The sequence below is a fragment of the Oratosquilla oratoria genome, chromosome 21 (assembly GCF_046742065.1).
Source record: "Oratosquilla oratoria isolate Oo_2021 chromosome 21, ASM4674206v1, whole genome shotgun sequence".
NCBI lineage: Eukaryota > Metazoa > Arthropoda > Malacostraca > Stomatopoda > Squillidae > Oratosquilla > Oratosquilla oratoria.
Genome location: NC_134797.1, coordinates 43,627,076 through 43,654,224, shown reverse-complemented (window position 1 = coordinate 43,654,224; position 27,149 = coordinate 43,627,076). Strand labels below are relative to the sequence as shown.

Here is a 27,149-nt window from a genome sequence, read left to right as displayed (position 1 = left end):
CTAAACAATTGGTTGGAGATATGGCTATCTCCTCTCCCTTTGCAGGAAAGTTTGGCCCTCCGCATACGGGGTAGAGTTGGTATTATGCATTGGATGGTTTCAAGTCAAATAAGACGTGGATGGAGCTTCATTCTTTGACGTTCATGAAGGACAATACTTTGACCCTACTCCTCATTACCACCCCCTTAATTTTTCTTGTTTCTACAAGAGTCAACATCCATCCATTCGACCTACACAAATATAAACTAGACTCCAGTCAAGTTGAAAGACTTTGCCAAACATGAACACCTAATTCGACACATAACTCCCAGACCTCGCAGTATACACTGTCTTCTGAGCCACTCTCCCGACCTGTATAATCAAAAGGTCGTGTATCATCGTATGAATATAAGAACCTAACATACAGTAATACTCACTGCTAAACGCAGGAGGTCAAACGAGTTTATATCTCATATACACACTTCAAACAAACAAGCTCACAAGTGAAAACACACATTTTTCCTTTTATTAAAATTCACATCATTTCTAACTTTCTAACTCTATATCCTCGTTTCAGTTTTCTTCTAAGAATATTTACACATTTCTGTCTTTCTCTACAACTGTCTGATCCTTTTTCTCACTTTTGTTGGTTATGAACGACCCGAGTCTCACTCCTCTCCCTGCCTCCTAATCCGCGAAATGTAAATGAATATACTTCATGACATCGTTCACTAGCATTAGCCTCTTATATACACAACTACCTCTTTGTTTTCCTACAGACTTTTCTTTCTTTTTCCACAAAAATTGATCTCACAAGACCGGGTAGTCGACTTAGATACATGTCTATATACATTTCGCCGAACGAAACCTCAAGGAATGAAATAACTCATATGTCACTACTTCCTTTGCTCTCTTACTCCAATAGATTCTTCATTAATTCGTAAGGTACTGATAAATGGCAGTCATGTATCTATTCCAGATCTCTAAAGTCACAGACAACCCAAATACATCAGGTAGATCAAAGCACTTACGACAACCATCCTCGCTACCAATATGGTGGATGGGGACGAGGAAGGCACCCAAGTATTATCTTTTTATGCGAATAAGGGTATAGAAATAAAAATGGCAATATTACATGTTCTTACATGTCTGTATTTACAATAAATAGATATTTCATCGTTGGGTCTCTTCGGTTGAGGTCATGTAATCTCCTTGGTGGTGTCCTTACTTGCTGGGAGCTCCGTAGAGAGACTGAGGAGGGGATGGAGCAGGAGCGGCGTAGAATCTTTCCTCGCTCGAGTCGGGTTCGGGGTAGCGGGCCTCACCCTCGTAGCTGACCTCGGCAATGAAACCAGAGTCTCCGTCCACGTAGTAGGTCACCTTCTGCAGGCGTCCGTCGGAGAGCTGCACGTAGTACGAGCCCTGAGTGTGCTCGTCATCTCGAGCCTCCTGGTGGCCGAAATCGTTGGCGGTTTCTTCATCCTTGACGGCGTGGGTGAACTCGTACTTGGGAGTCTCGAAGATGTCTAGGGACTCGTGGGAGTCCTCCTGGCTTGGGGGAGAGTACGAGTAGGTGGGGAGTTTGTCGGGCCTTGCCACGGCAAGGGCCACGAAAGCGAAGAAGACAGCAAACTATAAGAGACAAAGTACAAATATTAACGTAACATTTCGCACACTACAATCGGAGGTTTCAGCCAACTAGGGCTGAAGAATATTTCCTATACAAGATAATACAAGATACGAAAAGACTACCTTGAGAGACATGTCGGGAGTGTGTGATACCCAGGGAAATGTTACCACGCTCTATATATACACGGAGGCCTGTGACGTCACGGGAAGGGGAGGAGGAGGAGGGGGCGTAGTCTCTCACGTTGTCGCTATTTTGTGGCTTCCCTCGTCCTTCACTTTCAGGACCAAGGAAAACCAAAAGAGCAAAATGAAAATATCCTGGAGGACAACTTACCCAAATCCTTAGTAACAGAGTATTGAATGTGTATGGATGTCAAACGAGTTATAGTAAAAAGATGATTGATAGCAGCTTTGCAACAAGAAATATGAATGTGGCTGTGTTCAGTGACCCTTTGTTGGAAGAGTGGTCGTTTGTGTCTGGAGTAGAAATAAGGTGTGGAAAAAAATAGCCCTGATGGCGGAATTATGCAGGCAAATATGAGAAAAGGTCGTGCGATGTAACATTCAAGCGTGAATATATTTCTACAATTTTAGAAAATAAAAGTGCAACGATATCAGACCGTGACAAAAACAATATTTTACATTCAATATATCTGGTATGGAATAAGAAGTAGCTTCATAACCTGCATTAAAAAATATTTGATATTTTGTAGACTGTGACTCACTCTCAATGTAAAACCTCTAGATTTAAATATGTTACCGGTGGAGTTTCCCAGGGTAACATTCTAGGCCTGCTCTGTTCACAATATATATCAGGGATATCAGCTGGGGACTTCAATCTATAACCTTCAAATTCACTAACGATACTAAGTTTTTCGCAATAACAAATGGTCACTTAAATCATCTAGGGGATCAAGGACCTAGAGAAATTAGGTCAACAGTGACAGAAGTATTTTTTTTAATTCGATTCAAATAAGTGTAAAGTACATGAATGAAGAATATACTAAATACAACTCCACTTTTTTAACCAAAGTAGACAACGATAAGTAACGACCTCTAAACATCTCATCGAATTTCTGCATTAGAGAAAGTAGATGGGACACTTGAATTGGTACCGCTATCTTTTGGCTCACTGACAATGTCCCTTTCATACAAAAGTATCCTTTCAATTTCATAAGGACTTTTCTTCATTTCTTACAATAACCGATCTCGCTAACGCAGATGGTCTGACCTCTATGATTCATATACATATTCCTTTTGCCGGACGAAGACAGATAAACAGCCGTACAGACCAGATTAAACAAGGAATAAGCAAGACATCTTTGTCAGCATCATAACGACATACGAGTCATCCGGACCTCAAAAGTCTATCATCAATCGGTGCCAGTGGGATAAACTCATCAACAGCAATTATATGTTCATTGTATTAAGAACGTATTGTATTGTGACGATTCCTAAAGAAATAGATAGTTAAATAAATACCTAAGGCTCATAACATGCCCATGTCGTCCTCCTTTGCTATCATAAGCCACTATATCAATATGCCTAAGAAATTCGTAACGCACTTATGATCTATAGTCATACACCTATCCTAGTTGTTTGGATTTAGATATACATGGAAACAAGGCAGATTGGATAGATCAAATTAGGATAATTATCCTCGTTGTCGACATCTTGGATAGGGACGAGGCAGGCACCCAAATCCTTATTTGGAGTGTAAAAGGATATAAAGATAACTAAGCACATCATCAAACGACGCAAGGCACCTGCCCTATTGAGAAATCCCTTCCACAAGCAAGAACTGCACTACCACGTCTACCTTTAGCCCACCATTTTTAAAACCATGCCAACACAAAGTAGGTCTAGCCACAGCTGCAAATTGACCCATATCCAATTACCACACACAAAACACCGAATACTTCATCTAGCCTTACCCAGATAACACAATATCTCAAGGAATGACTTATGGGCCAACTTGGTGGATGGTGTCGGTTATCCAAAAACCCATGGGTCTCTTACATGCGAAGTACGGCTGAGCTCGGTGGTCGTAGAAACGTTCCATGATGACCTTAACTGATGAGGTTTTCTTCGGACGTCGACGAAGTTCCTTTGGTTGTCGATACCGTTGACCGAGTACATCTAAACAATTTCTTGGAGATATGGCAATCTCTTCTCCCTTCGCAGGAAAGTAAAGCGGATGTTTGGCCCTCCGCATGCGAGGTATACTTGGTATTATGCCTTGTATGGTTTCAAGTCAAAAAGGATGTGGATGGAGCTTTATTCTTTCACTTTCAGGAAGTACAATACTTTGGCCCTACGCCTCATTGCCAATTCCTTAATTTTTCTTGTTTCTACAAGGAAATCATCCTTCTGACGTATTCATTGCATATTATCATTATTATCATTTGCGAGGAAATATCATGCCTCATGTTAAATATGTTCGTACTATGCTACTTTGATTATGACCGAATCCTGTGTCACCGTAAGATTTTGTTTTCTTTATTCTGTATTATATGTATTTGTTAATGTAAACTATGGTTCTCGTTTGTAATAATTATTGTTATTGTTTCAAGTGCCCATTGCGCATGCGCCTCTGCTACGTCATAGGTCGTGAAGTAAGAATGTTTCATTGTATTTCCCGCGTAAACAGACCAAAGACCGGGTCCAATCAGGAAAGTAGCTCGGGTAACAATGTAGGCTCGTCAGGCTAGGTAAATCCTGCCCCCCCGCCTTGTATTATCCCTTGAGCTACGAGCGTATTGCCTCGTCACACAAAGGTGAACTAGTCTACACGATTGACCAACAAGGTGTGAGATTGTCTTCAGGCCCTGTCTAGAGCTATCTCACTGGGCAGATTCAAAAAGAACTGCCATCACTCATTCACTCAAGTTGGTACCTTCTCTCTTGATATCATAGCAGTGAGACAGGTTAAGTAAGGCTTAGTTTAGTAGTCTACCATTCAGTGTGCGCGGAGTGATGTAGTTTTTGGGGCTTAGGATTAATTTAATATTTCAAAACTGTTTAGTGACCTGTGAACTGGTCTTACGTCTGATCAATCCCGTTAAAACTTTTGAAATTGATTCTTTTGTGTAATTATGTTAATCACAAGTCAGATGTATTGTTGCGTAAAATCATGTTTGTTTAATAGTAATCGTGTATCCTATTTGTTATAGTATTTTCATGTCACTCCCACTTGCATTAATTTTCATACTTCTAAATTCATCTAATTATATTTCTTTAAAGTTAAGATAGTTTGATTTTTCTTGACTGTTTGAATCAAGTAATAGACATGGGGTCTAAAGGTTCCCATTGATACTACAGCACTTTAATAATATTCTTAATATTACAAGCCTCTAAACTTCACAAGGCCGGTGAACCTTTGGTATTTTAGAGAGGTTTGTAACAATCATCGTATGAATATGAGAGCTCAACATAATACTCACTGCTAAACGCAGTAACTCAAACGAGTTTATATCTCATACACACACTTCACACGAACAAGCTCACAAGTGAAAACACACACACATCTTTCTTTTTACTAAAATTCACTTCATTTCTAACTTTCTGACTGTATATCCTAGTTTCGGTTTTCTTCTAAGAATATTTACACATTTCTGCCTTTCTCTACAACTGTTTCCGATCCTTTTTCTCACTTTTGTTGGTTAATATCGACGCGAATCTCAATCCTCTCTCTGCCTCCTAAGCCGCAAAATGTATATGAATAAAGACTTCATGATATCGTTCACTAGCATTAACCTTTTATATACACAACTACCACTTTGTTTTCCTATAGACTTTTCTTTCTTTCCCCACAATAATTGATCTCGCAAGACCGGGTAGTCGACTTAGATACATGTCTATATACATTTCGCCGAACGAAACCTCAAGGAATGAAATAACTCATATGTCTCTACTTCCTTTGCTCTCTTACTCCAATAGATTCTTCAGTAATTCGTAATGTACCGATAACTGACAGTCATGTATCTATTCTAGATCTCTAGTCATAGACAAACCAAATACATCAGGTAGATCAAAGCTCTTAAGATAACCATCCTCGCTATCAATATGGTGGATGAGGACGAGGAAGGCACCCAAGTATTATCTTTTTATGCGAATAAGGGTATAGAAATAAAAATTGCAATATCACATGTTCTTACATGTTTGTATTTACAATAAATAGATATTTCATCGTTGGGTCTCTTCGGTTGAGGTCATGTAATCTCCTTGGTGGTGTCCTTACTTGCTGGGAGCTCCGTAGAGAGACTGAGGAGGGGATGGAGCAGGAGCAGCGTAGAATCTTTCCTCGCTCGAGTCGGGTTCGGGGTAGCGGGCCTCACCCTCGTAGCTGACCTCGGCAATGAAGCCAGAGTCTCCGTCCACGTAGTAGGTCACCTTCTGCAGGCGTCCGTCGGAGAGCTGCACGTAGTAGGATCCCTGGGTGTGCTCGTCATCTCGAGCCTCCTGGTGGCCGAAGTCGTTGGCGGTTTCTTCATCCTTGACGGCGTGGGTGAACTCGTACTTGGGAGTCTCGAAGATGTCTAGGGACTCGTGGGAGTCCTCCTGGCTTGGGGGAGAGTACGAGTAGGTGGGGAGTTTGTCAGGCCTTGCCACGGCAAGGGCCACGAGGGCGAACAAGACAGCAACCTATAACAGACAAATTATAACTCTTAACGTAACATTTCGCACAATAGAATCGGAGGCTTCAGTCAACAGTAACTGAAGACTATTTCTTACACAAAAGACGGGAGCACTACCTTGAGAGACATGTCGGGAGTGTGTGGTAGCCAACGAGATATTACCACGCTCTATATATACACGGAGGCCTGTGACGTCACGTGAAGAGGAGGTGGAGAGTGTGGTCTCTACTGTGTCACTTTTTGTTTGTTTCCTTCTGTTTTCACTTTTAGGATAAAGGAAAACGAAAAGATGAAAAGGCAAAAGAAAATATCCTGGAGGACAGCTTACCCAGATCCGTAGTAATAGAGCCTCCGAATGTGTATGGATGTGAAAAAATTGATACTAACAAGGAGGATATTGGTAGCAACCTTACAATAAGAAAAATGAATGTGGCAGTGTTCAGTGACCCTTTGTTAAAAAAGAGATGAGAGTTCGAGTTTCCAAGAGTGGTCGTTTGTGTCTGGAGCAGAAAGAGAGTCAAGAAAAGAAGAAATGGCCCTGAGGAGATGTGTCAGTGCGTAACTGGATGGAAATGTCATCTGGAATTATGTAGGCAAACATGGGAAAAGGTCGTGCGATATAATATCCATTTAGAAGATAAGAATGCAACGATATCAGACCGTGACAAAAGCTTTTCACAGTGTCCTGCACGAGATACTGAAATCACTTGGTATGAAAAGAGAAGTAGCTTCATAAGCTGCATTAAAATCTAGTTGAAAGTTTGTAGACTGTCAGTTGTTCTCAACGGTAAAACCTCTAGATTTAAATATGTTACCGGTGGAGTTTCCCAGGGTTCCGTTTTAGGTCTGCTGTGTTCACAGTATATATCAGTGATATCAGCTGTGGACTTCAATCTACAGCCTCCAAATTCACTGACGATACTAAGTTTTTCGTAATTGGTACCGCTATCTTTTGGCTCACTAGCAATGCCCCTTTCATACACAAGTATTCTTTCATTTTCATAGCGACTTTTCTTCATCTCTCACAAAAACCGATCTCGCCAACTCAGATGGTCTGACCTCTATGATCCACATCCATATTCTTTTTACCGGACGAAGAAAGATAAACAGCAGCAGAGACCAGATAAATAAAAATATAACATGCAAGATATCTTTGTCAGCATCATAACGACCTATGAGTCACCCAGACCTCAAAAGTCTGTCATCAATTAGTACTAGTTGGATGAACTCATAAACAACACTTGTATGTTCATTTCATTAAAAAATATGTTGTGACGATACCTAGAAAAATAAATGATTAAATAAAAACATGTAGGTCATAACATACCCATCTCAGCTTCCTTTGCTATCATAAGCCAGTATATTAATATGCCTAAGAAATTCGTAACGTACTTATGACCAATAGTCATACACATATACCAATTGTCTGGATTTAAATATGCATGGAAACCAGGCAGATTAGATAGATCAAATTAGGATAATTATCCTCGTTCTCAACATCTTGGATAGGGATGATGCAGGCACCCAATTCCTTATTTGAAGTGTAAAAGGATATATATATAACTCAGCACACTATCAAACGACACAAGGCACTTGCCCTATTGAGAAATCCCTTCCACAACAAGCAAGAACTACGTCTAGCCCACCGTCTTTAGAAATATGCCAACACAAAGTAGGTCTAGCCGCAGATGCAAATGGACTCGTACATACTCACCACACACAAAACAACAAATACTTCATCTAGCCTTATCCGGATAACACAATATCTCTAGGAATGACTTACGGGCCAACTTGGTGGTTGGTAGCGGTTACCTGAGAGCCATGGGTCTAAGTTGAGCCATATTTCACATGTAAGATACATGTGAAATACGGCTCAACTTTGTGTTCATAGAGACGTCCTACGATGACCTTACCCTGACGATGTTTTCTTTGGACGTCGACAAAGTTTCTTTGGTTGTCGATACCGTTGACCGAGAACATCTAAAGAATTTGTTTGGAGATATGGCAATCTCCTCTCCCTTTGCAGGAAAGTAAAGCGGATGTTTGGCCCTCCGCATGCGGGGTAGAGTTGGTATTATACCTTGAATGTTTTCAAGTCAAAAAGGACGTGGTTGGAGCTTCATTATTTAACTTACATGAGGTACAATACTCTGACCTTAGTCCTCACTGCCAAATCCTTAATTATCCTTATTTTTACACTGGGATACACTCAGGATTCTATATGAGTCATCATCCATCCACTCGACGAACATAAATATAAACTAGACTCCAGTCATCTTCAAAGGCTCCACACCAAACATGAACACCGAATTCGACACATAACTCCCATATCTCGTTGTACATACCGTCTTCTGAGTAAGAATATTTACATATTCTACCTTTCTCTGCAAGTATGTCTCTGATTCTTTTTCTTGCTTCTGTTGGTTAATATCGACACGAGTTTCACTCCTTTCTCTGCATCGTTCACCTCTTATATACACAAATATCCCTACATTTTCATACAGATTTTTCTTCTCCCACAAAAACTGATCTCGCGAGACCAGGTGGTCGACCTAGATGATACGTGGGTATATCCATTTCCCGATCTCTAAAGTCACAGACAAACCAAATACATAAGGAAGATCAAAGCTCTTAAGATAACCATCCTCTCTACCAATATGGTGGATGGGGATGAGGCACCTAAATCTTTCTTAAATGCGGATAAGGGTATATAAGTAAAATTGCAATATTACATGTTCTTACATGGCTTTATTTACAATAAATAGATGTTTTATCGTTAGGTCTCTTCGGTTGCGGTCATGTAATCTCCTTGGTGGTGTCCTTACTTGCTGGGAGCTCCGTAGAGAGACTGAGGAGGGGATGGAGCAGGAGCGGCGTAGAATCTTTCCTCGCTCGAGTCGGGTTCGGGGTAGCGGGCCTCACCCTCGTAGCTGACCTCGGCAATGAAGCCAGAGTCTCCGTCCACGTAGTAGGTCACCTTCTGCAGGCGTCCGTCGGAGAGCTGCACGTAGTACGAGCCCTGGGTATGCTCGTCATCTCGAGCCTCCTGGTGGCCGAAGTCGTTGGCGGTTTCTTCATCCTTGACGGCGTGGGTGAACTCGTATTTGGGAGTCTCGAAGATGTCCAGGGACTCGTGGGAGTCCTCCTGGCTTGGGGGAGAGTACGAGTAGGTGGGGAGTTTGTCGGGCCTTGCCACGGCAAGGGCCACGAGGGCGAACAAGACAGCAACCTATAACAGACAAATTATAAATATTAACGTAACATTTCGCACACTACAGTCGGAGGTTTCAGCCAACTGGAGCTGAAGAATATTTCCTATACAAGATAATACAAGATACGAAAAGACTACCTTGAGAGACATGTCGGGAGTGTGTGATACCCAGGGAAATGTTTCCACGCTCTATATATACACGGAGGCTTATGACGTCACGGGAAGGGGAGGAGGAGGAGGGGGCGTAGTCTCTCACGTTGTCGCTATTTTGTGGCTTCCCTCGTCCTTCACTTTCAGGACCAAGGAAAACCAAAAGAGGAAAATGAAAATATCCTGGAGGACAACTTACCCAAATCCTTAGTAACAAAGTATTGAATGTGTATGGATGTCAAACGAGTTATAGTAAAAAGATGATTGATAGCAGCTTTGCAACAAGAAAAATGAATGTGGCTGTGTTCAGTGACCCTTTGTTGGAAGAGTGGTCGTTTGTGTCTGGAGTAGAAATAAGGTGTGGAAAAAAATAGCCCTGATGGCGGAATTATGCAGGCAAATATGAGAAAAGGTCGTGCGATGTAACATTCAAGCGTGAATATATTTCTACAATTTTAGAAAATAAAAGTGCAACGATATCAGACCGTAACAAAAACAATATTTTACATTCAATATATCTGGTATGGAATAAGAAGTAGCTTCATAACCTGCATTAAAAACTATTTGATATTTTGTAGACTGTGACTCACTCTCAATGTAAAACCTCTACATTTAAATATGCTACTGGTGGAGTTTCCCAGGGTAAAGTTCTAGGCCTGTTCTGTTCACAATATATATCAGGGATATCAGCTGGGGACTTCAATCTACAACCTTCAAATTCACTAACGATACTAAGTTTTTCGCAATAACAAATGGTCACTTAAATCATCTAGGGGATCAAGGACCTAGAGAAATTAGGTCAACAGTGACAAAAGTATTTTTTTTAATTCGATTCAAATAAGTGTAAAGTACATGAATGAAGAATATACTAAATACAACTCCACTTTTTTAACCAAAGTAGACAACGATAAGTAACGACCTCAAAACATCTCATCGAATTTCTGCATTAGAGAAAGTAGATGGGACACTTCAATTGGTACCGCTATCTTTTGGCTCACTGACAATGTCCCTTTCATACACAAGTATCCTTTCAATTTCATAAGGACTTTTCTTCATTTCTCACATAAACCGATCTCGCTAACGCAGATGGTCTGACCTCTATGATTCATATACATATTCCTTTTGCCGGACGAAGACAGATAAACAGCCGTACAGACCAAATTAAACAAGGAATAAGCAAGACATCTTTGTCAGCATCATAACGACATACGAGTCATCCGGACCTCAAAAGTCTATCATCAATCGGTGCCAGTGGGATAAACTCATAAACAGCAACTATATGTTCATTCTATGAAGAACGTATTGTATTGTGACGATTCCTAAAGAAATAGATAGTTAAATAAATACCTAAGGCTCATAACATGCCCATGTCGTCCTCCTTTGCTATCATAAGCCACTATATCAATATGCCTAAGAAATTCGTAACGCACTTATGATCTATAGTCATACACCTATCCTAGTTGTTTGGATTTAGATATACATGGAAACAAGGCAGATTGGATAGATCAAATTAGGATAATTATCCTCGTTGTCGACATCTTGGATAGGGACGAGGCAGGCACCCAAATCCTTATTTGGAGTGTAAAAGGATATAAAGATAACTAAGCACATCATCAAACGACGCAAGGCACCTGCCCTATTGAGAAATCCCTTCCACAAGCAAGAACTGCACTACCACGTCTACGTTTAGCCCACCATTTTTAAAACCATGCCAACACAAAGTAGGTCTAGCCACAGCTGCAATTGACCCATATCCAATTACCACACACAAAACACCGAACACTTCATCTAGCCTTACCCAGATAACACAATATCTCAAGGAATGACTTATGGGCCAACTTGGTGGTGTCGGTTACCCAAAAACCCATGGTTCTCTTACATGCGAAGTACGGCTGAGCTCGGTGTTCGTAGAAACGTTCCATGATGACCTTAACTGATGAGGTTTTCTTCGGACGTCGACGAAGTTCTTTTGGTTGTCGATACCGTTGACCGAGTACATCTAAACAATTTCTTGGAGATATGGCAATCTCTTCTCCCTTCGCAGGAAAGTAAAGCGGATGTTTGGCCCTCCGCATGCGAGGTATACTTGGTATTATGCCTTGTATGGTTTCAAGTCAAAAAGGATGTGGATGGAGCTTTATTCTTTCACTTTCAGGAAGTACGATACTTTGGCCCTACGCCTCATTGCCAATTCCTTAATTTTTCTTGTTTCTACAAGGAAATCATCCTTCTGACGTATTCATTGCATATTATCATTATTATCATTTGCGAGGAAATATCATGTCTCATGTTACGTATGTTCGTACTATGCTATTTTGATTATGACCGAATCTTGTGTCACCGTAAGGTATTGTTTTCTTTACTCTATATCATATGTATTTCTTAATGTAAAGTATGGTTTTCATTTGTAATAATTATTGTGATAATTCAAGTGTCCATTGCGCATGCGCCTCTGCTACGTCATAGGTCGTGAAGTAAGAATGTTTCATTGTATTTCCCGCGTAAACAGACCAAAGACCGGGTCCAATCAGGAAAGTAGCTCGGGTAACAATGTAGGCTCGTCAGGCTAGGTAAATCCTGCCCCCCCGCCTTGTATTATCCATTGAGCTACGAGCGTATTGCCTCATCACACAAAGGTGAACGAGTCTATACGATTGACCAATAAGGTGTGAGGTTGTCTTCAGGCCCTGTCTAGAGCTATCTCACCAGTCAGATTCAAAATGACTGCCATCACTCAGGTTGGTACCTTCTCCCTTGATATCGTAGCAGTGAGACAGATTAACTAAGAATTAGTTTTGTAGTATTCATTTAGTGTGCGCGGAGTGATGTAGTATTTGGGGCTTAGGATTAGCTTAATATTTCAAAACTGTTTAGTGATCTGTGAACCGGTCTTACGTCTGTTCAATCCCGTTAAAACTTTTGAAATTGATTCTTTTATGCAATTATGTTAATCACAAGTCAGATGTATTGTTACGTAAAATCATGTTTGTTTAATTGTAATTGTGTATCCTATTCGTTATAGTATTTTCATGTCACTCTCACTTTTATTAATTTTCATAATTCTAAATTTATCTAATTATATTCCTTTAAAGTTCAGATAGTTTGATTTTTCACGGTGTCCTGGTGACGACCTTAATCCATTTTCTTCACTGTCTGAACCCAGTTATAGACATGGGGTCTTAAGGTTCCCATTGATACTACAGCACTTTAATAATATTCTTAATATTACAAGCCTCTGAACTTCACAAGGCCGGTGAACCTTTGGTATTTTAGAGAGGTTTGTAACAATCATCGTATGAATATGAGAGCTCAACATAATACTCACTGCTAAACGCAGGAACTCAAACGAGTTTATAACTCATACATACACTTCACACGAACAAGCTCACAAGTGAAAACACACACACATTTTTCTTTTTACTAAAATTCTCATTTCTAACTTTCTGACTGTATATCCTCGTTTCGGTTTTCTTCTAAGAATATTTACACATTTCTGTCTTTCTCTACAACTGTTTCTGATCCTTTTTCTCACTTTTGTTGGTTAATATCGAAGCGAATCTCACTCCTCTTCCTGCCTCCTAAGCCGCAAAATGTAAATGAATAAAGACTTCATGATATCGTTTACTAGCATTAACCTTTTATATACACAACTACCACTTTGTTTTCCTATAGACTTTTCTTTCTTTCCCCACAATAATTGATCTCGCAAGACCGGGTAGTCGACTTAGATACATGTCTATATACATTTCGCCGAACGAAACCTCAAGGAATGAAATAACTCATATGTCTCTACTTCCTTTGCTCTCTTACTCCAATAGATTCTTCAGTAATTCGTAATGTACCGATAACTGACAGTCATGTATCTATTCCAGATATCTAAAGTCATAGACAAACCAAATACATCAGGTAGATCAAAGCTCTTATGATAACCATCCTCGCTACCAATATGGTGGATGAGAACGAGGAAGGCACCCAAGTATTATCTTTTTATGCGAATAAGGGTATAGAAATAAAAGTGGCAATATTACATGTTTTTACATGTTTGTATTCACAATAAATAGATATTTCATCGTTGGGTCTCTTCGGTTGAGGTCATGTAATCTCCTTGGTGGTGTCCTTACTTGCTGGGAGCTCCGTAGAGAGACTGAGGAGGGGATGGAGCAGGAGCAGCGTAGAATCTTTCCTCGCTCGAGTCGGGTTCGGGGTAGCGGGCCTCACCCTCGTAGCTGACCTCGGCAATGAAGCCAGAGTCTCCGTCCACGTAGTAGGTCACCTTCTGCAGGCGTCCGTCGGAGAGCTGCACGTAGTACGAGCCCTGGGTGTGCTCGTCATCTCGAGCCTCCTGGTGGCCGAAGTCGTTGGCGGTTTCTTCATCCTTGACGGCGTGGGTGAACTCGTACTTGGGAGTCTCGAAGATGTCTAGGGACTCGTGGGAGTCCTCCTGGCTTGGGGGAGAGTACGAGTAGGTGGGGAGTTTGTCAGGCCTTGCCACGGCAAGGGCCACGAGGGCGAACAAGACAGCAACCTATAACAGACAAATTATAACTCTTAACGTAACATTTCGCACAATAGAATCGGAGGCTTCAGTCAACAGTAACTGAAGACTATTTCTTACACAAAAGACGGGAGCACTACCTTGAGAGACATGTCGGGAGTGTGTGGTAGCCAACGAGATATTACCACGCTCTATATATACACGGAGGCCTGTGACGTCACGTGAAGAGGAGGTGGAGAGTGTGGTCTCTACTGTGTCACTTTTTGTTTGTTTCCTTCTGTTTTCGCTTTTAGGATAAAGGAAAACGAAAAGATGAAAAGGCAAAAGAAAATATCCTGGAGGACAGCTTACCCAGATCCGTAGTAATAGAGCCTCCGAATGTGTATGGATGTGAAAAAAATTATACTAACAAGGAGGAAATTGGTAGCAACCTTATAATAAGAAAAATGAATGTGGCAGTGTTCAGTGACCCTTTGTTCAAAAAGAGATGAGAGTTCGAGTTTCCAAGAGTGGTCGTTTGTGTCTGGAGCAGAGAGTCAAGAAAAGAAGAAATGGCCCTGAGGAGATGTGTCAGTGCGTAACTGGATGGAAATGTCATCTGTAATTATTTAGGCAAACATGGGTAAAGGTCGTGCGATGTAATATCCATTTAGAAGATAAGAATGCAACGATATCAGACCGTGACAAAAGCTTTTCATAGTGTCCTGCACGAGAGACTGAAATCACTTGGTATGAAAAGAGAAGTAGCTTCATAAGCTGCATTAAAAACTAGTTGAAATTTTGTAGACTGTGAGTTGTTCTCAACGGTAAAACCTCTAGATTTAAATATGTTACCGGTGGAGTTTCCCAGGGTTCCGTTGTAGGTCTGCTGTGTTCACAGTATATATCAGTGATATCAGCTGTGGACTTCAATCTACAGCCTCCAAATTCACTGACGATACTAAGTTTTTCGTAATTGGTACCGCTATCTTTTGGCTCACTAGCAATACCTTTAATACACAAGTATTCTTTCATTTTCATAAGGACTTTTCTTCATCTCTCACAAAAACCGATCTCGCCAACGCAGATGGTCTGACCTCTATGATCCACATCCATATTCTTTTTACCGGACGAAGAAAGATAAACAGCCGCAGAGACCAGATTAATGAAAAAATAACCTCCAAGATATCTTTGTCAACATCATAACGACCTACGAGTCACCCGGACCTCAAAAGTCTGTCATCAATTAGTACTAGTTGGATGAACTCATAAACAACACTTGTATGTTCATTTCATTAAAAAATATGTTGTGACGATACCTAATAAATTAAATAATTAAATAAAAACATGTAGGTCATAACATACCCATCTCAGCTTCCTTTGCTATCATAAGCCAGTATATTAATATGCCTAAGAAATTCGTAACGTACTTTATAGTCATACACCTATACCAATTGTCTGGATTTAGATATGCATGGAAACCATGCAGATTTGATAAATCAAATTAGGATAATTATCCTCGTTCTCAACATCTTGGATAGGGATGATGCAGGCACCCAAATCCTTATTTGAAGTGTAAAAGGATATATATATAACTCAGCACACTATCAAACGACACAAGGCACTTGCCCTATTGAGAAATCCCTTCCACGACAAGCAAGAACTACGTCTAGCCCACCGTCTTTAGAAATAGGCCAACACAAAGTAGGTCTAGCCACAGATGCAAATGGACTCGCATGTAATCACCACACACAAGACAACGAATACTTCATCAAGCCTTATCCGGAAAACACAATATCTCTAGGAATGACTTACAGGCCAACTTGGTGGTTGGTATCGGTTACCTGAGAGCCATGGGTCTAAGTTGAGCCATATTTCACATGTAAGATACATGTGAAATACGGCTCAACTTAGTGTTCATAGAGACGTCCTATGATGACCTTACCCTGACGATGTTTTCTTTGGACGTCGAGAAAGTTTCTTTGGTTGTCGATACCGTTGACCGAGAACATCTAAAGAATTTGTTTGGAGATATGGCAATCTCCTCTCCCTTCGCTGGAAAGTAATGCGGATGTTTGGCCCTCCACATGCGGGGTAGAGTTGGCATTATACCTTGGATGGTTTCAAGTCAAAAAGGATGTGGATGGAGCTTCATTATTTAACTTACATGAGGTGCAATAATTTGACCTTAGGCCTCACCGCTAACTCCTTAATTCTCCTTATTTCTACACTGGGATACACTCAGGATTCTATAAGAGTCAACATCCATCCACTCGACCAACATAAATATAAACTAGACTCCAGTCATCTTCAAAGGCTCCACACCAAACATGAACACCGAATTCGACACATAACTCCCAGACCTCATTGTACACACCGTCTTCTGAGTAAGAATATTTACATATTCCTGCCTTTCTCTACAAGTGTGTCTCTGATTCTCTTTCTCGCTTTTGTTGGTTAATATCGACACGAGTTTCACTCCTCTCCCTGCATCGTTCATCTCTTACATACACAAATATCTCTACATTTTTATACAGATTTTACTTTTCCCACAAAAACTGATCTCGCGATACCAGGTGGTCGACCTAGATGATACGTGTGTAAATCCATTTCCCGAAACGAAACCTCAAGGAATAAAATAGCTTTCTTAGTGCAGTAAAAGATATTCTTCGGTAATTTGTAAGGTACTGATAACTGACAGTCATGCATCTACTCCAGATCTCTAAAGTCACAGACAAACCAAATACATAAGGAAGATCAAAGCTCTTAAGATAACCATCCTCGCTACCAATATGGTGGATGGGGATGAGGCACCTAAATCTTTCTTAAATGCGGATAAGGGTATATAAGTAAAATTGCAATATTACATGTTGTTACGTGGCTTTATTTACAATAAATAGATGTTTCTTCGTTAGGTCTCTTCGGTTGCGGTCATGTAATCTCCTTGGTGGTGTCCTTACTTGCTGGGAGCTCCGTAGAGAGACTGAGGAGGGGATGGAGCAGGAGCAGCGTAGAATCTTTCCTCGCTCGAGTCGGGCTCGGGGTAGCGGGCCTCACCCTCGTAGCTGACCTCGGCAATGAAGCCAGAGTCTCCGTCCACGTAGTAGGTCACCTTCTGCAGGCGTCCGTCGGAGAGCTGCACGTAGTACGAGCCCTGAGTGTGCTCGTCATCTCGAGCCTCCTGGTGGCCGAAGTCGTTGGCGGTTTCTTCATCCTTGACGGCGTGGGTGAACTCGTACTTGGGAGTCTCGAAGATGTCTAGGGACTCGTGGGAGTCCTCCTGGCTTGGGGGAGAGTACGAGTAGGTGGGGAGTTTGTCGGGCCTTGCCACGGCAAGGGCCACGAGGGCGAACAAGACAGCAACCTATAACAGACAAAGTACAAATATTAACGTAACATTTCGCACACTACAGTCGGAGGTTTCAGCCAACTGGAGCTGAAGAATATCTCCTATACAAGATAATACAAGATACGGGAGCACTACCTTGAGAGACATGTCGGGAGTGTGTGATACCCAGGGAAATGTTACCACGCTCTATATATACACGGAGGGTTATGACGTCACGGGAAGGGGAGGAGGAGGAGGGGCCGTAGTCTCTCACGTTGTCGCTATTTTGTGGCTTCCCTCGTCCTTCACTTTCAGGACCAAGGAAAACCAAAAGAGCAAAATGAAAATATCCTGGAGGACAACTTACCCAAATCCTTAGTAACAGAACATTGAATGTGTATGGATGTCAAACGAGTTATAGTAAAAAGATGATTGATAGCAGCTTTGCAGCAAGAAAAATGAATGTGGCAGTGCTCAGTGACCCTTTGTTGGAAAAGTGGCCTTTTGTGTCTGGAGTAGAAATAGGGCGAGGAAAAAAATGGCCCTGATGGTGGAATTCTGTAGGCAAATATGAGAAAAGGTCGTGCGATGTAACATTCAAGCGTGAATATACTTCTATAATTTTAGAAAATAAAAGTGCAACGATATCAGACCGTGACAAAAACAATATTTTACATTCAATATATCCGGTATGGAATAAGTAGCTTCATGAGCTGCATTAAAAAATAGTTGAAATGTTGTAGACTGTGACTCACTCTCAATGTAAAACCTCTAGATTTAAATATGCTACCGGTGGAGTTTCCCAGGGTAAAGTTCTATCCCTGCTCTGTTCACAATATATATCAGGGATATCAGCTGTGGACTTCAATCTACAACCTTCAAATTTACTAAAATGGTATTCAAATCATCTAGGGCAGTGATTCCCAAACTAGGGGGGCACGCCCCCCTAGGGAGGCGTGAGGAGGATACAAGGGGGGGGCGTGAAGTCATCTGCTCAAAAATATTTTATTAGAATAATAAAATCATTCAAACAACAAATATCTGCCATTACATACATGCAAAGTATAATTATAGCAGTCGCTCCAACCCGTTTTCTATTAAGCTAGTTCTCCTTACACGTTTTGGACACGTCACCGATAACCAACCACACTGACGCTACTGAGGGATTCGTCACAAACTCCCAATACTTCCATCCGAGAATTTCTAATCTTGTGAGGAAGAAGCAGCAACGTCCATCTCACTAAATTAGTTCATAAACTGTGCCTTAGTCTCCTGAGTCTTTCCAAATATTATATGCCATGTTTTCAAATGGCCTATTCTTAAAATTTCAAGTCAATTTTGCCAATTTCCTAATGTTAAAAAAAAAAATTCGCTCCCTTTCAACCAAAAGTTTCATTTTTAGTTACTTAGAAAAATGTCTCTGGAATGTACTATTATTTGTTTGAGTGGCTTTCATGATCAAAATTTAATACACAAAGAAATATGTTTTCCTGAACAATACTAAGAAATAAATGCAAGAATCATTTCACATGAACAAAAGAGGGAGTGAGGGCGTGCGGGTCTACTGGAAGCAAAAAGGTGGTGTCAGGTAAGATAGTTTGGGAACCACTGGTCTAGGGGATCAAGGAACTAGAGAAATTAGGTCAACGGTGTCAAAAGTATCTTATAAAAATTGACTCAATTAAGTGTAAATTACATGAATGAAGAATATACTAAATACAACTTATAAAATAACTTATAAAATTCGACTCGAATAAGTGTAAAGTACATGAATGAAGAATATACTAGATACAACTCCACTTTTTAACCAAAGTAGACAACGATAAGTAACGACCTCAAAACATCTCATTGCATTTCTGTATTAGAGAAGGTAGATGGGGCACTTGAATTGGTACCGCTATCGTTTGGATCACTGACAATGTCCCTTTCATACACAAGTATCCTTTCAATTTCATACGGACTTTTCTTCATCTCTCACAAAAACCGATCTCGCCAACGCAGATGGTCTGACCTCTATGATTCATATACATATTCCTTTTGCCGGACGCAGACAGATAAACAGCCGTAGAGACCAGATTAAACAAAGAATAAGTAAGACATCATTGTAAGCACCATAACGACGTACGAGTCACCCGGACCTCAAAAGTCTATCATCAATCAGAGCTAGTGGGACGAACTCATAAACAACAATTGTATGGTCATTCTATTAAGAACGTATGTTGTGACGATTCCTAAAGAAATAGATAGTTAGATAAATACCTAAGGCTCATAACATGCCCATGTCGTCCTCCTTTGCTATCATAAGCCAGTATATCAATATGCCTAAGAAAATCGTAGCGCACTTATGACCTATAGTCATACACCTATCCTAGTTGTCTGGACTTAGATATACATGGAAACCAGGCAGATTACATAGATCAAATTAGGATGATTATCATCGTTATCGACATCTTTGATAGGGACGAGGCAAGTACCCAAATCCTTATTTGGAGTTTAAAAGGATATAAAGATAACTACGCACACCATCAAACCACGCAAGGCACTTGCCCTATTGAGAAATCCCTTCCACGACAAGCAAGAACTGCACTACCACGTCTACGTTTAGCCCACCGTCTTTAGAAATATGCCAACACAAAGTAGGTCTAGCCACAGCTGCAAATTGACCCATATGCAATCACCACACACAAAACACCGAATACTTCATCTAGACTTACCCGAATAACACAATAGCTCTAGGAATCACCTACGGGCCACCCTGGTGGTTGGTGTCGGTTAGCTGAGAGCCATGGGTCTTTACATGTGAAGTACGGCTCAACTTAGTGTTCATAGAGACGTCCTAAGATGACCTTACCCTGACGATATCTTCTTTGGACGTCGACAAAGTTTCTTTGGTTATCGATACCGTTGACCGAGTACATCTAAACAATTTGTTGGAGATATGGCTATCTCCTCTCCCTTTGCAGGAAAGTAAAGCGGATGTTTGGCCCTCCGCATACGGGGTAGAGTTGGTATTATGCATTGGATGGTTTCAAGTCAAATAAGACGTGGATGGAGCTTCATTCTTTGACGTTCATGAAAGACAATACTTTGACCCTATTCCTCATTACCAGCTCCTTAATTTTTCTTGTTTCTACAAGAGTCAACATCCATCCATTCGACCAACACAAATATATAATAGACTCAAGTCAAGTTGAAAGGCTCCACGCCAAACATGAACACCGAATTCGACACATAACTCCCAGACCTCGTTGTCTACACTGTCTTCTGAGCCACTCTCACGACCTATATAATCAAAAGGTCGTGCATCATCGTATGAATATAAGAACCTAACATAATACTCACTGCTAAACGCAGGAAGTCAAACGAGTTTATATCTCATATACACATTTCACACGAACAACAAGCTCACAAGTGAAAACACACATTTTTCCTTTTATTAAAATTCACATCATTTCTAACTTTCTGACTCTATATCCTTGTTTCGGTTTTCTTCTAAGAATATTTACACGTTTCTATCTTTCTCTACAACTGCCTGATCATTTTTCTCACTTTTGTTGGTTATGAACGACCCGAGTCTCACTCCTCTCCCTGCCTCCTAATCCGCGAAATGGAAATGAATAGACTTCATGACATCGTTCACTAGCATTAGCCTCTTATATACACAACTACCTCTTTGTTTTCCTACAGACTTTTCTTTCTTTTTCCACAAAAATTTATCTCACAAGAGCGGGTAGTCGACTTAGATACATGTCTATATACATTTCGCCGAACGAAACCTCAAGGAATGAAATAACTCATGTCACTACTTCTTTGCTCTCTTACTCCAATAGTTTATTCAGTAATTCGTAAAGTACTGATAACTGGCACTCATGCATCTATTCCAGATCTCTAAAGTCACAGACAAACCAAATACATCAGGTAGATCAAAGCTCTTAAGATAACCATCCTCGCTACCAATATGGTGAATGGGGACGAGGAAGGCACCCAATTATTATCTTTTTTTTATGCGGATAAGGGTATAGAAATAAAAATTGCAATATTACATGTTGTTACATGTCTGTATTTACAATAAATAGATATTTCTTCGTTGGGTCTCTTCGGTTGCGGTCATGTAATCTCCTTGGTGGTGTCCTTACTTGCTGGGAGCTCCGTAGAGAGACTGAGGAGGGGATGGAGCAGGAGCAGCGTAGAATCTTTCCTCGCTCGAGTCGGGTTCGGGGTAGCGGGCCTCACCCTCGTAGCTGACCTCGGCAATGAAGCCAGAGTCTCCGTCCACGTAGTAGGTCACCTTCTGCAGGCGTCCGTCGGAGAGCTGCACGTAGTACGAGCCCTGGGTGTGCTCGTCATCTCGAGCCTCCTGGTGGCCGAAGTCGTTGGCGGTTTCTTCATCCTTGACGGCGTGGGTGAAATCGTACTTGGGAGTCTCGAAGATGTCCAGGGACTCGTGGGAGTCCTCCTGGCTTGGGGGAGAGTACGAGTAGGTGGGGAGTTTGTCGGGCCTTGCCACGGCAAGGGCCACGAGGGCGAACAAGACAGCAACCTATAACAGACAAATTATAACTCTTAACGTAACATTTCGCACAATGGAATCGGAGGCTTCAGTCGACAAGAGGTTAAGACTATTTCTTACACAAAATACGGGAGCACTACCTTGAGAGACATGTCGGGAGTGTGTGGTAGCCAACGAGATGTTACCACGCTCTATATATACACGGAGGCCTGTGACGTCACGTGAAGGGGAGGAGGTGGTGTGGTCTCTACTTTGTCACTTTTTGTTTGTTTCCTTCTGTTTTCACTTTTAGGATAAAGGAAAACGAAAAGATGAAAAGGTAAAAGAAAATATCCTGGAGGACAGCTTACCCAGATCCCTAGTAATAGAGCCTCTGAATGTGTATGGATGTGAAAGAAGTGATATTAATGAGGAGGAAATTGGTAACAACCTTGCAATAAGAAAAATGAATGTAGCAGTGTTCATTGATCCTTTGTGTTAAGAGAGAGGCGAGATCGAGTTTCGAAGAGTGGTCGTTTGTGTCTGGAGCTGAAAGAGAGCCAAGAAAAGAAGAAATGGCCCTGATGAAGAGTGAGATGTGTTAGTGCGTAACTTGATGGAAATGTCATCTGGAATTATGTAGGCAAATATGGTAAAAGGTCGTACGATGTAATGTTAATGCGCGAATAATCCTCTACAAATTTAAAAGATAAAAATGTAACATCAGACCAGGACAAAAGAAAGAGTTTACACTAAATATATCTGGATTTTGGAAAGTGTTCTTGCACGAAACACTGAAATCACTTGGTATGGATTAAGAAGTAGCTTCATAAGATGAATTAAAAAACTATTTGAAATTCTGTAGACTGTCAGTTGTTCTCAATAGTAAAACCTCTAGATTTAAATATGTTACCGGTGGAGTTTCCCAGGGTGCCGTTGTAGACCTGCTCTGTTTACAGTGTATATCAGTGATATCAGCTGAGGACTTCAATTTACAGCCTCCAAATTCACTGACGATACTAAGTTTTACGTAATTGGTACCGCTATCATTTGGCTCACTGGCAATGCCCCTTTCATACGCAAGTATCCTTTCATTTTCATAAGGACTTTTCTTCATTTCTCACATAAACCGATCTCGCTAACGCAGATGGTCTGACCTCTATGATTCATATACATATTCCTTTTGCCGGACGAAGACAGATAAACAGCCGTACAGACCAAATTAAACAAGGAATAAGCAAGACATCTTTGTCAGCATCATAACGACATACGAGTCATCCGGACCTCAAAAGTCTATCATCAATCGGTGCCAGTGGGATAAACTCATAAACAGCAACTATATGTTCATTCTATGAAGAACGTATTGTATTGTGACGATTCCTAAAGAAATAGATAGTTAAATAAATACCTAAGGCTCATAACATGCCCATGTCGTCCTCCTTTGCTATCATAAGCCACTATATCAATATGCCTAAGAAATTCGTAACGCACTTATGATCTAGTCATACACCTATCCTAGTTGTTTGGATTTAGATATACATGGAAACAAGGCAGATTGGATAGATCAAATAAGGATAATTATCCTCGTTGTCGACATCTTGGATAGGGACGAGGCAGGCACCCAAATCCTTATTTGGAGTGTAAAAGGATATAAAGATAACTACGCACACCATCAAACCACGCAAGGCACTTTCCCTATTGAGAAATCCCTTCCACGATAAGTAAGAACTGCACTACTCCGTCTACGTTTAGCCCAACGTCTAGAGAACTATGCTAACACAAAGTAGGTCTAGCCACAGATGTAAATTGATCCATATCCAATCACCACACCAAACACCGGATACTTCATCTAGCCTTACCCGGATAACACAACAGCTCTGGGAATCACTTACGGGCCAACTTGGTGGTTGGTGTCGGTTACCCAAAAACCCATGGACTTCTTACATGCGAAGCACGGCTGAGCTCGGTGTTCGTAGAAACGTTCCAAGATGACCTTACCTGATGATGCTTTCTTCGAACGTCGACAAAGTTCCTTTGGTTGTTGATACCGATGACCGAGTACATCTAAACAATTTGTTAGAGATATGGTAATCTCCTCTCCCTTCGCAGGAAAGTAAAGCGGATGTTTGACCCTCCACATGCGGGGTAGAGTTGGCATTATACCTTGGATGGTTTCAAGTCAAAAAGGATGTGGATGGAGCTTCGTTCTTTGATTTTCATGAAGTACGATACTCTGACCCTACGCCTCATTGCCAACTCCTTAATTTTTCTTGTTTCTACAAGAATATAATCCTTCTCACGTATTCATTGCATATTATCATTATTATCATTTGCGAGGAAATATCATGTCTCATGTTACGTATGTTCGTACTATGCTATTTTGATTATGACCGAATCTTGTGTCACCGTAAGGTATTGTTTTCTTTACTCTATATCATATGTATTTCTTAATGTAAGGTATGGTTTTCATTTGTAATAATTATTGTGATTGTTTCAAGTGTCCATTGCGCATGCGCCTCTGCTACGTCATAGGTCGTGACGTAAGAACGGTTCATTGTATTTCCCGCGTAAACAGACCAAAGACCGGGTCCAATCAGGAAAGTAACAATGTAGACTCGTCAGGCTAGGTAAATCCCCCGCCCCTTGTATTATCCATTGAGCTACGAGCGTATTGCCTCGTCACATAAAGGTGAAGTAGTCTATACGATTGACCAACAAGGTGTGAGGTTGTCTTCAGGCCCTGTCTAGAGCTATCTCACCGGGCAGATTCAAAAACGACTGCCATCACTCAGGTTGGTACCTTCTCCCTTGATATCATAGCAGTGAGACAGGTTAAGTAGGGCTTAGTTTAGTAGTTTACCATTCAGTGTGCGCGGAGTGATGTAGTTTTTGGGGCTTAGGATTAAATTAATATTTCAAAACTGTTTAGTGACCTGTGAACCGGTCTTACGTCTGATCAATCCCGTTAAAACTTTGTAACTTGATTCTTTTATGCAATTATGTTAATCACAAGTCAGATGTATTGTTACGTAAAATCATGTTTGTTTAATTGTAATTGTGTATCCTATTTGTTATAGTATTTTCATGTCACTCTCACTTTTATTAATTTTCATAATTCTAAATTTATCTAATTATATTTCTTTAAAGTTCAGATAGTTTGATTTTTCACGGTGTCCTGGTGACGACCTTAATCCATTTTCTTGACTGTCTGAACCCAGTTATAGACATGGGGTCTAAAGGTTCCCATTGATACTACAGCACTTTAATAATATTCTTAATATTACAAGCCTCTAAACTTCACAAGGCCGGTGAACCTTTGGTATTTTAGAGAGGTTTGTAACAATCATCGTATGAATATAACAGCCCAACAATATACTCACTGCTAAACGCAGTAACTCAAACGAGTTTATATCTCATACACACACTTCACACGAACAAGCTCACAAGTGAAAACACACACACATCTTTCTTTTTACTAAAATTCACTTCATTTCTAACTTTCTGACTGTATATCCTAGTTTCGGTTTTCTTCTAAGAATATTTACACATTTCTGCCTTTCTACAACTGTTTCTGATCCTTTTTCTCACTTTTGTTGGTTAATATCGAAGCGAATCTCACATCCTCTCCCTGCCTCCTAAGCTGCAAAATGTAAATGAATAAAGACTTCATGATATCGTTCACTAGCATTAACCTTTTATATACACAACTACCACTTTGTTTTCCTATAGACTTTTCTTTCTTTCCCCACAATAATTGGATCTCACAAGACCGGGTAGTCGACTTAGATACATGTCTATATACATTTCGCCGAACGAAACCTCAAGCAATGAAATAACTCATATGTCTCAACTTCCTCTGCTCTCTTACTCCAATAGATTCTTCAGTAATTCGTAAGGTACCGATAACTGACGGTCATGTATCTATTCCAGATATCTAAAGTCATAGACAAACCAAATACATCAGGTAGATCAAAGCTCTTAAGATAACCATCCTCGCTAACCAATATGGTGGAAGAGGACGAGGAAGGCACCCAAGTATTATCTTTTTATGGCGCATATAAGGGTATAGAAATAAAAGTAGCAAAAATAAATGTTATTACATTTATGTATTCACAAAAAATAGATATTTCATCGTTGGGTCTCTTTCGGTTGAGGTCATGTAATCTCCTTGGTGGTGTCCTTACTTGCTGGGAGCTCCGTAGAGAGACTGAGGAGGGGATGGAGCAGGAGCAGCGTAGAATCTTTACCTCGCTCGAGTCGGGCTCGGGGTAGCGGGCCTCACCCTCGTAGCTGACCTCGGCAATGAAGCCAGAGTCTCCGTCCACGTAGTAGGTCACCTTCTGCAGGCGTCCGTCGGAGAGCTGCACGTAGTACGAGCCCTGAGTGTGCTCGTCATCTCGAGCCTCCTGGTGGCCGAAGTCGTTGGCGGTTTCTTCATCCTTGACGGCGTGGGTGAACTCGTACTTGGGAGTCTCGAAGATGTCTAGGGCACTCGTGGGAGTCCCTCCTGGCTTGGGGGGAGAGTACGAGTAGGTGGGGAGTTTGTCAGGCCTTGCCACGGCAAGGGCCACGAGGGCGAACAAGACAGCAACCTATAACAGACAAATTATAACTCTTAACGTAACATTTCGCACAATAGAATCGGAGGCTTCAGTCAACAGTAACTGAAGACTATTTCTTACACAAAAGACGGGAGCACTACCTTGAGAGACATGTCGGGAGTGTGTGGTAGCCAACGAGATATTACCACGATCTATATATACACGGAGGCCTGTGACGTCACGTGAAGAGGAGGAGGTGGAGAGTGTGGTCTCTACTGTGTCACTTTTTGTTTGTTTCCTTCTGTTTTCGCTTTTAGGATAAAGGAAAACGAAAAGATGAAAAGGCAAAAGAAAATATCCTGGAGGACAGCTTACCCAGATCCGTAGTAATAGAGCCTCCGAATGTGTATGGATGTGAAAAAAATTATACTAACAAGGAGGATATTGGTAGCAACCTTACAATAAGAAAAATGAATGTGGCAGTGTTCAGTGACCCTTTGTTAAAAAAGAGATGAGAGTTCGAGTTTCCAAGAGTGGTCGTTTGTGTCTGGAGCAGAAAGAGAGTCAAGAAAAGAAGAAATGGCCCTGAGGAGATGTGTCAGTGCGTAACAGGATGGAAATGACATCTGGAATTATGTAGGCAAACATGGGAAAAGGTCGTGCGATATAATATCCATTTAGAAGATAAGAATGCAACGATATCAGACCGTG

At 41.0% G+C, this 27,149-nt stretch overlaps 3 protein-coding genes across 3 annotated transcripts; all 3 read right to left on the bottom strand.

Moving 5' to 3' along the window:
• Positions 1 to 13,723: 13,723 nt before the first annotated feature.
• Positions 13,724 to 15,973, bottom strand: LOC143037108 (uncharacterized). The gene is made up of 3 exons (XM_076205223.1): positions 15,925 to 15,973; positions 14,936 to 15,090; positions 13,724 to 14,131 (listed from the first exon to the last, which is right to left on the bottom strand). The coding sequence occupies exons 1-3, from the start codon at positions 15,971 to 15,973 to the stop codon at positions 13,724 to 13,726; spliced, it is 612 nt and encodes a 203-aa protein (XP_076061338.1).
• Positions 15,974 to 17,036: 1,063 nt separating this feature from the next.
• On the bottom strand, positions 17,037 to 17,576 carry LOC143037107 (cuticle protein 8-like). Its single transcript, XM_076205221.1, has 2 exons — positions 17,565 to 17,576; positions 17,037 to 17,444 (listed from the first exon to the last, which is right to left on the bottom strand). Exons 1-2 carry the CDS (start codon positions 17,574 to 17,576, stop codon positions 17,037 to 17,039), a joined length of 420 nt encoding a protein of 139 aa, XP_076061336.1.
• A 306-nt stretch (positions 17,577 to 17,882) lies between these two features.
• Positions 17,883 to 23,961, bottom strand: LOC143037106 (uncharacterized). Its single transcript, XM_076205220.1, has 4 exons — positions 23,896 to 23,961; positions 21,545 to 21,948; positions 20,620 to 20,752; positions 17,883 to 17,966 (listed from the first exon to the last, which is right to left on the bottom strand). Exons 1-4 carry the CDS (start codon positions 23,959 to 23,961, stop codon positions 17,883 to 17,885), a joined length of 687 nt encoding a protein of 228 aa, XP_076061335.1.
• Between the last annotated feature and the right edge of the window lie 3,188 nt (positions 23,962 to 27,149).

Excerpts from the sequence above, each read along its gene's own strand:
- LOC143037108 (XM_076205223.1), bottom strand. The coding sequence starts at position 15,973 with ATGTATCTTACATGTGAAATATGGCTCAACTTAGACCCATGGCTCTCA. Across the intron at positions 15,091-15,924 it reads CTTAGACCCATGGCTCTCAG|GTATTGCTAGTGAGCCAAAA; the intron begins GTAACCGATACC and ends TGTGTATTAAAG. Across the intron at positions 14,132-14,935 it reads AACCCTGGGAAACTCCACCG|GTTGCTGTCTTGTTCGCCCT; the intron begins GTAACATATTTA and ends TGTCTGTTATAG.
- LOC143037106 (XM_076205220.1), bottom strand. The coding sequence starts at position 23,961 with ATGTACTCGGTCATCGGTATCAACAACCAAAGGAACTTTGTCGACGTT. Across the intron at positions 21,949-23,895 it reads TTCGAAGAAAGCATCATCAG|GTTGCTGTCTTGTTCGCCCT; the intron begins GTAAGGTCATCT and ends TGTCTGTTATAG. Across the intron at positions 20,753-21,544 it reads CTCTACGGAGCTCCCAGCAA|CAGTGAGTATTATGTTAGGT; the intron begins GTAAGGACACCA and ends TCCTGCGTTTAG.